Source organism: Cervus canadensis, chromosome 8 (assembly GCF_019320065.1).
Source record: "Cervus canadensis isolate Bull #8, Minnesota chromosome 8, ASM1932006v1, whole genome shotgun sequence".
Taxonomy (NCBI): Eukaryota; Metazoa; Chordata; class Mammalia; order Artiodactyla; family Cervidae; genus Cervus; species Cervus canadensis.
This window is the reverse complement of record NC_057393.1, coordinates 10324951-10342192: the sequence shown is the minus strand read 5'-3', so window position 1 is coordinate 10342192 and position 17242 is coordinate 10324951. Positions and strand designations below refer to the sequence as shown.

General features: G+C 49.4%; 1 protein-coding gene across 18 annotated transcripts in view; it reads right to left on the bottom strand.

The window, feature by feature from the left end:
- FGFR2 (fibroblast growth factor receptor 2) overlaps nt 1–10165 on the bottom strand; it is a 105125-nt gene extending 94960 nt beyond the window's left edge. For 14 of the 18 annotated variants that reach the window (XM_043475273.1, XM_043475266.1, XM_043475271.1 and 11 more), the window contains exons 1-2: nt 10025–10165; nt 5943–6229 (exon numbers count right to left, since the gene is read on the bottom strand). In XM_043475273.1, coding sequence (XP_043331208.1) covers nt 5943–6108 — 166 coding nt within the window. In that variant the 5' untranslated portion in view covers nt 6109–6229; nt 10025–10165. Of the gene's footprint in view, nt 1–5942; nt 6230–6316; nt 6735–9650; nt 9676–10024 lie in introns of those variants that run through there. The other 4 variants (XM_043475269.1, XM_043475267.1, XM_043475268.1 and 1 more) reach the window with 4 other exon arrangements.
- Between the last annotated feature and the right edge of the window lie 7077 nt (nt 10166–17242).

The window sequence follows — 17242 nt, the reverse complement described above, 5'->3', positions numbered from 1 at the left end:
TTTAATATCCACATGAAAATGGCAAAAGTCCAGAATGGGACGTAACTACTTATGGTATTCCGAAGTGGAATAAGTGACAACAGCTCACACCCAACATCTTAAAACTTCATCAGTGTCCAAAGTTCCTAAAACACAAATTACTGAAGCTCTAAAGCATGCCTATTTTGCTTGACCTGTACTCTTTAAGGATGACCGTGGTCTAAACTGGTCATTACATATCCTTTTGCATGAATCTATAAATGGTAAAAGCTTGAAGTTATACAAAGAGAGGCCAGTGAAAGCCTGCAACCACCACCTACCACGGATGTGAGTACCATCTTGGATTGCCTATCATGCCCTAAAATGGGGTGGTAACAATCAGAACAAGGGAGAAAAAAACACTCGAGAAGAGTGTGACCTCTCTTAATTTCAGAAAAAAACATCTCCAGGACATGGGGGACCATCACGGTGAAAAGGCCAGCAGCTTGTTCAACCAGACTTCTTTACAGAACCAGCCTTCCCTCCCTTCCCCACCTCCTCACATTCCCTGATCCAGGAAAACCAGAACTGAACCTAGTGGGGTAACTCCAGGTCTACCTGAGTGATCAGGAGGAAGTGGCCACTGTGTACAGATTCTCAGGCTGCCAGAAAGCCTTAAGGCTTCCCATGAAGATAAACACTGTCCCCAAAATGGAACACGAGCTGCGTAGAGCTTTATAAACTCAAGTTCAAGAGCCTCTAGCAAGTCAGAGCTGAATTCTTCAGGGTTTGTTCATCGTGGATTCAAAGATCGGAAACCCTTCTCCTCTTCGGCTTAAGGTCAAACATTCCACCCTTGCTTTAGGTCCATGATTTGGCACATACGGCCTTCAACACTGTCACGGTCAGTTAAAAGAAACTACAACCAAGACAGCAGAGTCAGAGAGAAGGACACAGGGTGAGGGTATGATACAGTTAACCACACCAGGCCCTGCAATGCCAGGGAAGCTGGAAAAGGAGCCATTTCTAAATCTCACTTGGATACAGCAAAAGCATAAAAAGGAAGCAAAATCGAAGGCTAAAGTCATCTCTCCAGAAAAACGAAATAATAATAAAGACCATGCGTCTTTTGCACAGCCTCATAAAACGCACTGGATCAGAAAACCATTTGTGGCACAGCCTAAAAAACTTCCAAACAATCACTTTTGAATTGCCTACCTAGGCAAGTCACCCTGCTACAAATCTTAACCAACACAGCAGAAAGTAACACACAAGTTGTATTTCCTGTGGAGCCTAAAATCCCAAACTCCATTTCCCATGTTTTCCTTTAAAGACTAATATTGGACAGGATTTTTAATGGAAATGTACAATTAAGCCAAACTCTGATGGGGGGCGGGGGGGGGGGGGTGCCGGGGGGGAGATAGCCTTTTAACAATTATCCTAAACACCCAAACAAGAGACTGCAAACGGGAAGGCTCCTGGACACATTTTATTGAGAATGTAAACATTAAACAAAACTCTTCCTGTTTAAACACTACCCCAGTTATTTCATAACCATGTAATTATTCATTAAGCTTGATATTGAAAACATCTCATACGGATTGCTCTAGTTATGTGAATCCTCACCCTCAACTTAATGGGAAAGACTTGAAAGCAACAAGTCTTCAGTGATGGCCTAGTGGGAGCTAGTCATCTAGTAGGTGTGTGCCTGCTAAATCGCTTCAGTGGTGTCTGACTTGCGACCCCATGGACTGTAGCCCGCCAGGTTCCCCTGTCCATGGGATTCTCCAGGCAAGCGTCCTGGAGTGGGTACCCATGCTCTGCTCTTGGGTATCTTCCCAACCGAGGGACTGAACTGGAGTCTCATTATGTTTCCTGCATCGGAGGCGTGTTCTTTACCAGAGCGCCTCTCAGTGCTTTAATTGGTTAAAATAAAAACGGCAACACACACACACACACACACACACACGCTTCAAATCTGCATCAGAGCAGACCAGTATAGAAAGTATACAAATACCAATTCTCTGGGCTTGCCAAATTTTTGCTCTAGAAGTAATATTAAACACAGCTCTTTGTCTATGAATTATGAAATACTTTATATACTAATAAAGAATGTGTACTTCATTGTGTATTTAACTGCACAAGCCTGCATTTGGTTTAATTTACTAAGAATAAGTCCTTGTTCCTGAGCTAACTATCAGGTTACAGTCAACTCTTAAATATTAACACTCATATTGAGGAACAAAGATGCAGATAATACAAAACAGAAGATTATTTTAAATCATTCATTCTTGGTATGCGGATATATTCTTTTTTTTCTTTCCTTTTAACTTGCAATTAAATGCGTATGGCTGATATTATGGCATTTACAATACTTCTAACGGAAGACCTAACCCACACTGGAAAAATCTGACAGTGGGGAGGTCTCCATGTAGACCCCCTGGCTCCATCTCTCTGCTATTGAACTTTGGACCAATTCACATCAGTTCAGGACAGCATGACCTCAGAAGGTTGCCCCAAAACTGACTGCAAAAAAAAAAAAAAAGCAAACTACTTTCTTCCCAGGCTGTTGCTTTTCAGCATCACACTTTCTGGAGGGTGGGAAAGTAATTAAAGGTTTTAGGTTGGAAAAGGCCTTTTATTTTAACTCCTACTGGGCTGGTGTAAACAAAGATGTCGTTAAAGTCAACAACAACGTAATTAACCAGAGTAGGTGACAATGTCAGGAAGAACTTGAAAGCAAGAGTCCTCTCTGCTACAGGGTAATCAAGCTTGACTATAAATAATTAGAACCTTAATCAACAGAACAGTACTTGGCATTGAGGACTGGCCGCCTTAAGTCAGTAACTGAGTTTAAACCCTGCACAGCTGGCCCCCGACAAGAATGACTGACCAACTGAAAATACTCATCTTTTTGAGTCTGCAATATTAACAACTAAAATCTTCTAGAGATTATTTTCTTCTTAAGTCAGTTGAGTAGACCCAAACCCACAGCTACCACTTCAGAACGTGTCCAGAAGACAAACGATACATGACAGGTGACAGGATATATGATCATGATACATGGTAGATGAGATGATGTTGATACATGACATGATGACAGATGATGGATGGGATGGGATGATGATCAATGAGATGATACTGTACAAAGCTGGGACAATTGGAAAAGGATCCTCTAGAAGGAGGGCTCAGGCCCCTCCCTGGAACTTAAGTCACATTTTTCTCTGGACATATTTATCTAAACTGAGCTTCCACATTAGCAAGCCAAAAAGTCTTCCAAGATCAGGCCTTGTACGATAGAAGGTTGAGGTTGAACTTACTTTATCCAAAGCTATAGTTAAAACACACCATGGAGGACAGACAGCAATTGATGGACACACATGGATGAAGGACTCTGTCGGTCTCTCACCAATTCGCCAGGACCACAGCCTAAACCGGAGCTGCCGACTTAGTCTGCTTCCAGTTGCTAAAAATTCTTCTTTCTCGTCTGTAATTAGATTACCTTCCTAATAGCCTCTGACACCAAAGCCAAACTCCTGCACTGGAAGAACTCATCTTAGGGCTCAAATCAGTCAACAGGGGAAGTGCAGACCCTACAGAAAGCCAACACAGCTGCTCCTCCATCAGGGAGCAACTTTCTTCTCAACTGTCTCCAAAAGCCTAGATGTTTCCTGATGTTGTGGCAACTGACACAGCCAGCCCATGGGACTGGGAAGATGGGTGTGTCCAACTCACCGGCAACCACGACAACAACTTGTCCCAGGTGCTCATTAGACACCAGGACCTGTGCTAACAGCATTTTACATCCAGACCCACTTAAATCTCCCAGCAACCTTTTTAAGACAGGTCATCAGAAGGCTTCCGAGGATATCAATATTCATTTAACATTAATAAAGAGACCCTGAAGATTGTCTAATCCAGCCCTCGGATGACAGAAAGGGAAACTGAGGGCCAGGGGATTGTGTGCTTTTTCCAAAGCCGCCTCTTTGCAGGGTTTTGCACAGCTTCCACTAAACCTTTGTTTGAAAAAAACCTCTCACAACTCTGAACGCAAACCTCATAGGAGCTGTGAACCCCAAAATATGACCTACCATTTCAGGGAATTCAGGCACCTCCCCTCAACCCCCAAGCGCATTCACAGATGCCAGGTTGGGAACACCTCCTTCCAACAATACTCACATTGCTGGATGCACATTTTTACACAAAGAACTGCCAGGGGTACTGCGTCCTTGTCTGTCTCCACTCCCCTCCCCACCTCTGCCTCACCTCTTCCTACCAGCATGTACACACATATTTTTAAACTCCATTCAATAATTAAAGACGATAAAAAGAGGTCCTCCAGGACCATTTTACACTTTATGTTGAAATAAACTCCAATCACACTGCCCTGAAAGTCGAAATGAAAAATGACATTTTCTTCCTAACCTGGGCCGTTCCTGGGCTCACACTGCAGGAAACCCCCCACTCAGCAGCCTCGGTGAGTGTACTGAGCCATGCACCCCAGGGAAAACCGGCAATTAGAGAAACATCCATTTTAATTATCAGCAAAATTAAAGACGTACAGGCATGACTTTCAGAAACCGGGAACCTTTTCCCTCATATTAAGCCCTTTAAACATGCATCCCCATTGCAAGTGACATTGGCGCTCCTGTCACCTGGAGGCAGTTCCATAATCCCTGGAACCGGAGCCTGTGAACGCTTCAGACACAAACTCCTACCAGGTTCCCTACCGGAGACCTGGAAGCCACTGCAACATCACTACACCTGTTTATTACAAACCTCTGGGTAAGAAAAAGGGCACGAGCCTCCACTCGTGACTGCTGAGCTGCTTTTGGTAAGAAGCACCTCTGTTTTAGAAAAAAAAAGATGTGCCTTTATCCTTGCATGACTCAGGGTCTCGGTGGGAGCCCCCCTCGGATGGGGACACAGCCCTCCCCTCCGTCTGCTCCTGGACGGGCTTGCGGTCCTCTTCCGAGCAGGGTGTCTTTTCCAGAACGGCTGACGGACCACAGCCCACCAGGCCCCCCGAGCTCAGCGGGCACCAGGTGGGCTCTCAGCAAACAGGTTCATTAAGTGGCGATGAGTGCTAGGATCTGCCGTTTTATTCTCGGATTACCACTCGAAAAATAACTCAGCTACCAATATTCCCTACTGATGACAGATCTCGAGCGGCACCAAGTCGGGGCTGGGCTACCGACGTTGCGGAAGGACCCGGGAGAAGAGGTTCCAAGTCTGCCTGGCGGGAAAATTCAGCCCTGTTTTGTGCTCACAACTGGCCTCATGCCTTTCTGCATGTTCCAAAAATGCATAATGTGTTGCCTGCATGCAATTTCCACAGCTGAAACACCAACGCACGCCCTGTTAGATCTGGAAGTTCTCAGAGATTCGGGAAAGGCCCAGGTACATTTCAAATTGACCTAAAATAGAATCTGCCGCTCTGTGACGTGTGGCTTAAGTATTATGAATTACAAGGGCTAAAAAGAATGTAGTGTCTCAACCCTCTCCACGCTGAAGTTCAGAAGCTCTCTCTCCTTAGACAATGAAAATAAAATGTCAGCATTTCAGAGGTTGGCAATTTCCCTGCGTGACTCCTTTTGCCGGCAAATTGCTATCCTTTACATTGTGAGCAAGACTCTCTCGGGTAAGCAGGGAGTGGTAGATGGCATTCAACTCCGAGCTGCCTGCCACAGCTCTCCTGGCACTGGATGAACTGCCGGCCGCCTCCTTTACCCAGCACAGAGAAAAACGCACACGCCAAGAAACCACCGAACTACACCACCCTGCCCGCAGTGTGACAGCTGAGAACCTTCTCTTATAATCCCTGGCTTGCAGGGGGCAGAGAGCCACAAGCTCCCGCTCTTGGAAGTCTCCTTCACAACACAAGGGGCAGCTGATTCTCAAACAGGCCTTGACCTCAGGGCCACTTCCCCCAGACTAATCCCCAAACAAACTTGGTACCCCGAGAGCAAAATGAGATAACTTACCTTCCGGCTCAACCGTGGTATCGTCAACTAAATTGAAGGAGGGCCGGGCCAGGGACAAGGTTGCCATGGTGACCACAACCAGGCAGAGGAAGCGACCCCAGCTGACCATGGTTACGGTGCCGATCCCCTGTCCTCTTCCATATCTCCATGTGGACGTTAATCCCATCTGCACCCTTCCTCTACGAGCATGGACTGCCTGCAGCAATGCCTTCAGCCGGCGGTGGGCTCAGGAACCAAGGTGCTGCGGCAGCCGCTCACTGGCCTTGCCGCTGCTGCTGCTGCAGCCTCTAGAGGAGAGAGACACGGCGAGTCAGTGAAATCTTCCCCAACACCAATTCAGCTCAACCCAGTTCTCTTTCATCATCTGCAAATACCTTCCATCCGCACCTGAGTCCCAGGGGTTCCCACCAGACCGGTCCACAAAAACGTGTTAGGCTGATGGTTGAGAAAGCCTACTCTTAAGAAACAGATAAAAAGAGTAGCTACAGGACCCAGATACGTGCAGCCACTTCAGCTGGGCAAGTGGACTCTCTCCTCCTACCCACTGTCACCTCTCCCGCCATCCAAAAGCCGAAGCTACGTGACCTTAGTTTCAAGGGCAACTACAAAAGCCAAGTTAACGATGCTCCGGCTGGCATAGCCAGCCTCTCGTTAACTTCTCTCACGCCAACTGGGCTTCAGAGGCGTCTGCTTCTGGGGGCTGGAGCTAAGTGGCTTGCTCCACCCTCCCTGGAGCCCTCAGGAGGAAAGGAGACCAGCAAAATAAAAAGAACCCCAGGAAGGCGACCAAAAATTCCCACCAGTTTACACTTGTCAAGATTCATTTTCAAATGCAGAAATGTATTTCAATCTTTTCGCCAAGCAGCCACTTACAAAGAATGAACGGGACTGCAGTACACTCAAAGCAGCTGATCCAAAAAGAGATTCAAAGCTTGAATCCCATTCCACTGTGACGAATGGCAGCCCAGGCCTAGTGGATGTCTTCAAACTAGACAGTACATTAAGAAACGGAGCAGATGCAAACTCCTTTGAATAACACGGGTGTTCATTAATGATGATGATGGTGACAATATGTAAATTATTCTTAGGGTAGGTGATTGGGCCAATAACTTTCAATATGCTAACTTATTGGCTAAAATTTCAGAACAGAAGTTACCAGGGGGTGTTCAATGTACTAATCTGCTCACCCATTTAATCCAAAAGCAAAGAGAAATTTCCAAGCTTAAGATAATCCAAAACTTTACATTTGTTCGGTATCAATTACGAAGAATAAGAACCAAAATGCACAAGCTTCAGAGAATTTGATCCAATCACAGATTCTGTGAATTATATATGAAAGAACCACATTTTATAGGATTGAGGGTGGAGGTGAGACCTTTAATATACAAATCTCGAAACTCCACGCTTTCTGCTTGCAGACTTCATGTTTCACATTATGACTTGGGATTTCAGTACTGCCTGAGCGTCCCCAAAGTTACATCAGAAAAAAACTTTCAGCCTTGACTAAGGATTAGAGTGGGTAAGGGGAAAAGAGGAGGAAAAAAGAAACCTCTTCTTCAAAGAAAGCACATGTGAAACGGTGTGATTCACAGCAAAAGAAGAGCGTGTGCGCCCACCCAGGGCTTTCAGGTTGCTTGAAGGATTTCTTTGGCCAGTTTTTCTATTCCTCTTCAAGGTAAGAGCCTCAAAAGATAACTCCATATCTATTTCTACATACACGTGGGAGGAGAACACACATTCTCACTGATTTACAAAGCATTTCCAGAATGCATGGGAATTTTTTTGCCTCTAACAACTCCGGGAACAGTCTTAAATCCCAGCAAGAGAGTGGGCCTCAGACTGCTTCCCAGCCCCCTCACCCACCTGTCCCGGCCTTAAGGGGCTTCCTTTGCAGGGAGAGGCGGACAGTGAGTGACCTCAGCGAAATCTCAAGCCATCCCTTCACGCCATCAGCTTGCACCAGCAACTGATTTACGTAGCCATTTCCAGATCCAGACTCCACAGCTGCCCCCCTTCCTTCCCAAATCTCTGGAAAGTGGAGGCGGAGGGCGGCAGGACTGCACAACTCCTCACCCGAGTGGACAAAGGTACGGAGGGACCTCCTGGGTGGGATAATGAGGTCCCCAGGCTCAGTGTTGGGAACACAGGCCCAGCGTGCCGCTGGCGGCCACAATCCCAGCTTCCTGCCTTCAATACCATAATCCTTCCTGGAGTCTGAGCCTCAGTGAAAGCCCCAGCGTGTTTATTTTTCCCCTTGAAAGGGAACTCTCTTCTCCGCTTGGGCCCGGGAGGAGTTGTCACCCTCCTAGTGATGGATGGCTCTTCCTGGCCACCCGTTCCCCAACTCCCCTCTTCCACGTCCATTTTCACCTCAGCACAAGCCTGCCCCCAAAGAAGCAAAGTGACAAGTGAGAGGGCTAGGCTGGGGAGTGGTCCCTATGCCAGATCTATGCAGTTTACAGAACATTCCCAAACCCTCCACCCTTCAAGACAAGTCAATACATCACCCGCCTTAACTGAGCCTCTACCCGACACTTGGGAGCTTTGTTCCCGGCAGACTTCCCATCAGTCAAGAGTGCCAGGCAAGGTGGGGGGGGTGCCCAGGCCCCCAGGGGGCAGACCCACCTTCCAGGCTCCAAGCCTCCCTAGGCCCCCCAGGGCTGAGCAGAGCAGGGGGCTCTCAAGAGGTCAGATGTGGTGGGGGTGGGAATTCCTCAACACACTGAAATTTCAAGACAAAATATAGGCTGACCCGGGACCACCTTCTCTTCCCCGTTAACCCCCGACAAGCCAACGAGAACTTGCAGCAGCTCCGGGAGAACTCAACACCACCAACCCGGTTTCAATTGTAGTTCTTTTGATTTGTGTGCTAGGAATATAGTGATTTTCTCCCCCTTCTCGGGGCGCTAAAGAGCTCAGAGAAATCTGCATTTTAATTGACATTCCAGGGCGAGAGAGAGGGGCGCCCGATTGCTTTTCTATTCAAACTAAACAGGCTTTTCAGATGAAAATGAGTCGAGGCCGGTGGAAGATTTACAGGGATTTGGGACCCAGGGGACAATGGGGTTTTAAATGTTGATAGCGTTTCACACCAAACACATAATGGGTGAAAGAAGGTTTGCTTTTAAGGGTGGTTTTATTGAATTGGGCGAGAGGAAGGAAGGTCCGGAGAAGAGTCTGCAAAGGAGCAGGCGGCGAGGGGAGCTGGTGAGGCTCCGCGGCGCCGGGCCGAACCCCTGCGCCTGGCCCTGTGGCCGCGAGGGTCGGAGCCAGCCCCTGGCCCGGCCCTCGGCTGACTCCCCGGCGCGGCCCCGGCGCTGAAAGAATGAGCGCGCAAGTTAGAACTCGCCTGCGCTTTCGACATCTCCGAGCTGCTGCCGGTAGAGCAGGCAGCGAACTAGAAAAAGTCGGTCCAGTTCGCCCCCTAGCCCCAGGCGTACCGCGCTCCCTCCAGCCGAGACGGCGGCTGCGGGCCAGGGAGGCCGAAGGGCACTGCAATCGGGGAACCGGAGCAGCCCCCTTACCAGTGCGCCAACCCCCGCCCCGAGCCCTCGCCTACCCTACAGAGGTGTTGCCAGCCCCACCTCAGCGCACCCCTCCCGGGGAAGGGTCCCCGGCCCGAGCCTAGAGGAGACGGAGCGGGGGCTCCCTGGGCCCCGGAAAGCGCGCGGCAACTTCGAAGATGCCCCCTCCGAGTCTGGGACCTACCGGGCTGTGCCATCAGCGAGCGAGGCTGCCCCGCCGCTTGCCCACCAGCTCCGGGGTCGGAGGATCGCGCCCGGCCAGCGGGAGTGAGCCGGCCGGAGTTTGACAGGGAGGCGGGCGCGGGGGGTGGGGTGTCAGCGCCAGAGGCAGATGTCAGCATCTGGATGGGGGTGGCAGCGGCAGAACTTCCCAAACGCCTGCCGTCAGCAGGCACCCAGCTCCCCGATCACCTATGCAGCCAAAGAGGAAGGACAGGGAGCCTCCTCCACAGTGCCAGCCCTCCGTTTGGGGGGCCGTGCACCGGGCGTCTCGGGCTTCCACCGCGCCCACTCTCCCGCCCCGCGAAGCTCCCCCGAGGCACCCGACTCGGCGATTACCTTGAATGGCAACGATCCCCGGCGATCGGGTCTGTCCCCGCGCCCAGCGTGGGTCGGGATGGAGCAAACGAACAACTCCCCGCAAAAAAAAAAAAAAAAAAAAGTGGTCCTGGAGTCCTCGCCGGCGCCAAAGTTCCGAGGCTTCACGCGCACCACAGGCTGCGGAGGCGCGCGGGCATGACGCCCGCGGGCTGCGCTCGGATTTGGGGAGCGGGAGGAAGAAAGGAGTCGGGTTTGGCGTTTCCTCCACCAAACTTCGCTCGCAACTTGCGAACACTCGGAGCGCGGAGGAAAGCCGCGGCCTCGGGTCGCCCGGGCCCCGCCAGCCTGGAAAGGAGTCGCCGCGCCGGGCCAGCTACGCCGCGCGCAGACCCCGCGGCGCCCGAGCTTTGTGGCGGCCGCGCTCGCTCCCTCGCTCGCCCGCCCGCCCGCTCGCTCGGCTCTCCGCGGCGCTCTCCGCTGCCGCCGCCGCCGCCGCCCCCTCCCGGCGGGTCACGCCCCCGCTGAAACCCGAGCCGTTTCCTGGACGGCGGCGCCCGCTCTGCCAATCAGCGCCGCGCGCCCCGCCGCCCCGACTCGGCGCGGCTCCCGACGCCTGCGAGCGGCCCCGAGACCCCGGCGGGGAGGGCGAGGGGGCCCGGGCCGCACCGGGAGGCGGAGGGGCAGCAGGCAGCATCCTCCGTGAATGCGGCCGGGGCCCGCGATCCCTTCCTTCGCTGGGCAGTTCGGCTGACCCACGCTTTGCCGGGTGGTTACGTTACGTTGTCTCATTTCAAGTCAAAACAAATGACAGAAAGCCTGCTCTCTACCCACCCCCACCCCCCGCCACGAGACTTTAAAATGCATCTGCGTGGTATTGGGGCGCGTGGGGGAGAAATATAATGAAACTGAAACTTTGAGACGAGAGAAAGTAACCTAGGGAATGCCTGCCTATTCATCAAAGCGATAGCGATGAGCAAAGAAACGTGTATTTACGGAGGTTCTGCTATAGGCAGGGCACACGGAATAGAGTCTTCTTTTTCAACCGCACAGCCACCCTGCATAGTAATAGTCCCAGTTTCTGCTAAGGATACAGGGTGAGAGAGGTTATTTGTCCAGGGTTAACCAGCTGGTTAATGGCAGCAGCTGAGCCTGACTTTGAATCTGGCTCTCTTAGGGAAAAGTTCAAAACTGGGCGGGGCGGAATAGTGTTTGGTACTATATATTTGAATCAATAAATTCGGAAGATTCTAAGGACTCAACTCTGCTATAAATAGCTATATGACCTTGAGCAAATCAATTCCTCTCTCTGAATCTTAAGATTCTTCAACTAAATGCCAAGCTGTAACTGGTTAAAGTCCATATTTTCCATTTACCTTTTTCACTAGGCTGTGTCTACAGGATAATTTATTCTTTAACATACTTGCTCTCCTTCCCCACTCATCCAGCTCCCAAGCAGTGGTGCCTTAAGTCCAAGACAATATAGATAAAAACCTTAATTATTTTTTCCTTAAAAAAGGTCATTAACCCAGAAGTGCTTTGGAGTCCTAAAGATGGATGGAGCAGCAGTACCAAATTGACCTGGGAAATCGACTTTTCCTGCATTTAGAAAGGCAGTTGCTTATGGGTCATTGACACTGCACACTTCACAACATTTACAAAAATATTTTTTCAGGGTGCCACATCATTAGAAAATCATTCTTCTTCACAATACCTCTCAGAGAACTTTTATGTAAAATTACCGAAACGCCAGGAGTACGGGTCCATTGAAATGCTTCAGGCAAATGGCTCTGAAATTCTGTTTGGGAAATGTGACAGCAAAAGTAACAGTCTGAGTCTCAAGCAAAATAAAATAATCAGTTTCCATGCTTGGGGGCAGGCTATGGTTTTTGGTCAAGTCTTTTAACCTGGATCAGTCCCAGAATCTTTTAATTCATGGAGATACCTTGGCCAGGTGACCTCAGCCATCTACCACACCCGAGTTGTTCTGACCACATCAGTGCTTTTCAATGTCTCAGATCAGGCTGAGTGTCTGCCTGCTTGGAAGCTGGCACTTACAACTTTATATTCCCCACCAATGGGGATCTCAAGTCTCTCAGGACAGATTCCTTTCCCATCCTGCAAGGAATCCATCAGGCATTGAAAATGCTGTTAACACGTTCTCACATAAATTACTGGTGCAGGAAGCTGCCATCCCTACCCACTGTTCATCAGTGGCTCTGTGTACCCTGAATGAAAAGGAAGCCTTCCGCTGAAAATAACAAATAAGAACACCTACTTCAGTGTCCAGATGCAGTCTGCAGAATTTATTCTTTATAGGAATAAAAAGACACCCATCCATCAAAAGCCCCTTATTCCCTTAAGAGTGTCCGTTTTTAAGTGAGCGAAGCCCACAAGCCCACAACAGCAAACTTTTTGGTTTAGATAAAAGCAAAACCATGTTTGGAATTTTTTAAAAAACCCAATCCTGTCATCATATTTTAGGCTTCAAGTGACCTCAGAGGGTCTAGGAAAGCGTTCACACCAGTGAGGCTTCTGAATGAGAAAATAATCTCTTTACAGTTTTTTTCTCTCCCCTCTTCAAGTGGCTGGAACCCCTTTTGTCAATGGCCTCCCTTGAATGGTGTAGCTAATAAGCTTATTAATGAGCTTCCACAGCCGAGTGTGAATAGGTAAATAAGCCCCAATCTGTTGAGGTTCAGGGCCGAGGGCAGAAAAGCCAGCAAGAACTAAAGGTGACAGTTTGAACTGAACCAAGAACGCCTGCACCAGGTTTCAGCTGAAAGAGCCTCCAGACAAGGGCACATTCACAGCCCCTTCACCCCCCACCGAGGTCCCTTTTCCTAGCAATTTTCCCCCCTTTACAAAATGTCTTGAGTAGTCACCCATTTTTTTTTTTTTCAAAAGCCCTCGAGACGTCCTTCTTTTTTCACTCTAGTAATGATACATCAATGGAAGGAAGGAAAATGAGGACACCAGAACTCTGATGCCCCAGAAGTTTCAAGGAACAAACTGCTGCTCACCCACTTGTTCTGGGAAGAAGACGGCGGCGGGGCTGGGGTGGGGACCCCGGCTGCCATAGGCCTCTCTCCTTTAAAGATTTAGAATTTCTCTTTTAATAATTTGTTTTCTAATGGGTGGCTGGTCCTTCACCCGATGGAAAAGTTGGAGGAATAAAAAGGCTACTGACATTTAAGTGCTAATGAGCCCTTTTAATGTGATTCTGAGCACCTTGCAAAACTGAATTTCATTCTTTAAGCTACATCTCAAGAATGTCCGTAGCATAAAAGAAGCTTTCGAAAGGAGAAATCTACAATAGTCCAAAGACTATGGTAAGAGTTGTTAATCCTAAAATGTACTGATCGGGATGGGTGGGGGGATCGGAGAGACAGGACCCGTCTTCAAGGAGCTTATGACATTTAAACAGAATCATGAGTCCCAGTACTAGTCACCATCAATGATTCTAAACTTAGAACGGGGTCTGAATTTCCAAGCCAAGACTTCCCTGGAGAAAAACTTAAGTTATCTGAGTCTTTCAGGTTCTTAGCTATAAAATTTGGAAAACAATGGTGTGTGTGTGTGTGTGTGTGATAAGTTGCTTCAGTCATGTCCAACTCTTTGCCACCCTAGGGACTGTAGCCCACTAGGCTCCTCTGTCCATGGGATTCTCCAGGCAAGAATACTGAAGTGGGTTGCCTTACCCTCCTCCAGGGGATCTTCCCGACCCAGGGATTGAACCCACGTCTCTTATGTCTCCTGCACTGGCAGCACTATCTTGTAGTTATTTAATAGAGTCATGCAAAGCATTCACTGAATTAAGGTGTGACAAACATTTAGACCTTTTTATCCAGATGCCCTCTGGTTCTGGAGAAACTCTTGGCACATGAGAAATGCAATGTGTTTGCAATGATTATCATTAGCTGTTAATTATTATTCCCACCTCCTGAGACTGCTGGAAAAGTTAAGTGATTAAGTGAAGAGCTGAGGACTCACTAGCACTACATGGATATTATTATGAAATAATAACATGAAAACCTGGTTTTCAAAGAGTCTGGAGCCACCATTGCTGGATTCCCCAACCCACCTCCGCCCCACTGGAAGGACTGATGCTGAAGCTCCAATGTTTTTGCCACCTGATCAAAAGAGCTGACTCACTGGAAAAGACCCTGATGCTGAGAAAGAGTGAAGGCAGGAAGAGAAGGGGACGACAGAGGATGAGAGGGTTGGATGGCATCACCGACTCAATGGACATGAGTTTGAGCAAGCTCCAGGAGATGGTGAAGGACAGGGAAGCCTGGCGTGCTGCAGTCCATGGGGTCGCAAAGAGTCAGGCACGACTGAGCCACTGAACAACAACCTCTGCCCCAGCTGAAAGGCCTGGTGGTGTCTACCCAAGGCCCACCCCAAGATGAAATGGCTGAGTCAGACAAATGGCCGCCGAATTGGAAAGCATCACAACACTCATTGGTACCCAATGCCCAGAAGCAGTCCCTCAGAGTGGCAGGGAGGTTGAGGGGATGGTGCTCAGCAGAAGACACTTTTAACACTGGAGAATGGCTTTAAAAAGAGCATCTGAATAAAAACTGGCACTATGCCTTGCTCTGATGGTTTACGAGATTCCCAAATGGCTTGAGGGACATGGATAGGTCTTTCTAGGGAGACGGTGTCCAAAGATGAGGCAGTGTGTATTAAACCCTGGCAGTCCAGTGGTTAAGACTCTGCCTTCCAATGTAGGGGGCACGTGTTTGATCCCTGGTCAAAGAATTAGGATCCTGCATGCTGCCTGGTGCAGCCCAAAAGAAAAGAAAAAAAAAAATTGCCATCATGTGACTCCAGGATTTTACAGGAGAGGAAATCAGGATGCCAAAGGGGGAAGTGATGGACTCAGGGCTGCCACACCAGCTGATGGCTGGGAAATCCAGAATCTGATCTCTCCATCAGGCTAGGATTCATTTCAGTGGCCACCAGAGCAAGACATGGGTTTTTACCCTGACATTGTCAAGGACTAACTGTGTGATTCTGGCGAAGTCATTGAATATGCACCTTGCCCACCACCACTATCCTTGGCATCACCCACTTCTGCATAATTGAGGTTTCACCTTTCAACCTGAAAAGACAAATTTGTTTATGATCTCCACCCCCTCCCAGCTCTGAACAGTCCTTGCCTCTAGAGAAACAGAGGAATTGTCATTTACTCATCACTGAAGAGCAAACTGGTTACAGAGTCTACATCCACTCTGAGGTATTCTGAACCCTAGTCTAGGAACCCTGCTTTTCACCCCTATCTACTAGTCACGGTATCTCCCAGAAAAGTCCTCTAAGCCCTGATCCATAGCTGCACATACCACACAGCATTGCTTGGCTGCATTTGACTCAGTCGGTAAAGAATCCGCCTGCAATGCAGGAGACACAGGTTCAATCCCTGGGTCAGGAAGATCTCCTGGAGAAGGAAATGGCAACCCACTCCAGTATTCTTGCCAGGGAAACCCCATGGACAGAGGGGCCTGGCGGGCTATAGCCCATGAGGTTGCATAGCGTCACACATGTCTTAGCTAGCTGCCAAACCACCACCACCATTGCTTGGCTACAAGACTCCGTTCTCTTCCTTCACCCCCACCCCGCATTCAACCACCACCTCCACCACACCAATGCCTCCCAGCCGACTGGAGAGAGAGCATACAGGTGGTTTTAGCTGGAGTAGAGCAAATGAGGATGAGATCAACTATGAGGTCCTCCTGCCTCTTTCAGACCCCTCCCCATCACTGCCTAGAGCTGTGCTGTCCACTGTGGTAGCCCCTAGCCAATGTGATCATTTCAAGTTAAAGCTGAATAAGACTCCAAGTTCAGCTCTTTGATAGCACCAGCCCCGTTTCAAGTACTCGATAGCCACATGTGGCTAGGGCCGTCACATCGGACAGTGGAGATTTTAGAGGAAATTGTCACCATGGCGGAATGCTGTACACAGTGGACTTCACTGGAGAGGCCCCCTGCCTTCCCCTGCCTCCTCCAAGAAGATCTCCTAAACCAGGGGTGTCCCCAGGGGCTGCTTTTGCCAATCTCCCCCCAACTCCCACGTGCATTCCATCGTCTTGTGTTGCCAGCAGGGTTTAGGGCAAGGTCCTCATCAGAATGGGAAGAGTGTCAGAGATAGCCAGGATGGTCTCTGATGGACAGATACAATATTACTATTACTGTTGGCTGAATGAAAAGGGCCTGCAGCATCACCTCCTGCTTCCGGGACCCACTTGAAGCAGTCCCAGTGCGGGTTTCTGTAAGCCCTAAGTCCCTCCCTGTGAGGACTGAAGCTCCCTCAAACCCCCAGGAATTCACAGCTGTGTGCCCAGAGCCATGAACCAGAGGGAGAAAGGCCAGCTGAACCAAGACGGCAGTGCCCGAGGAGAGAGCCCTGTGGAGTTTGACCTTGGACATCAATGAGGGGATAGACGAGTTCACTGGGGACTCCTAAATCACAATGGGGCCTCCCACATGCCTCAGTGGTGAAGAATCTGCTGGCCAACGCAGGAGAGGAAGGAGACGGGTGTCTGAACCCTGAGAAGGGAAGATCCTCTGGAGGAGGAAATGGCAACCCCCTCCAGTATTTTTGGGAAATCCCATGGACAGAGGAGCCTTGCACGCTACAGTCCAGAGGGTCTCCAAGAGCTGGACACGACTGAGTGACTCGGCACAAGCACAACACACACACAAATCGTATCACCCAGAAGAACCTGGCCTGCCTCCCCCTTCTCGTGGTCCAGGGCCTGGCACAACTGCTGGCTAGTGGTGGACAGCTCATGAGCCGTTTTGTGCATACAGGTCCTCAGTAGATACTAGGTAATTGATGGGGATCATGACAGCTTTGGGAGCTTTGGGGGGCTTCCTAATTAGGGCATCTGGGAACATTTACATAGAGTTTGCACCTAGTTCCTGAAGTATATTTAGAAGTTATTGCGGTGGAAGTTACCTTTCCTGGCAAGACCTGATTTCCATGGTGCCTTCCTCTTTGCCCTTGATTTCTGCCTTCCGTTTGTTACCCTGTTTCCCGAGGGTGTGTCTACTTTGTCCAAACGTGAAAGTTCACTTTAATAAACCCAAGTGGAGAAAAGTGATGCGGCCAGGATCCTGGTGAACTAGGGAAGAAGACGGGCGGGGGAATCCAGAGCAGGACTCATCGTAAAACCACAAACCCAGTAACACTTTCAGGGTCCCAGAGCGCTCGTATTTTGTCCCCTGGCTGGAGAG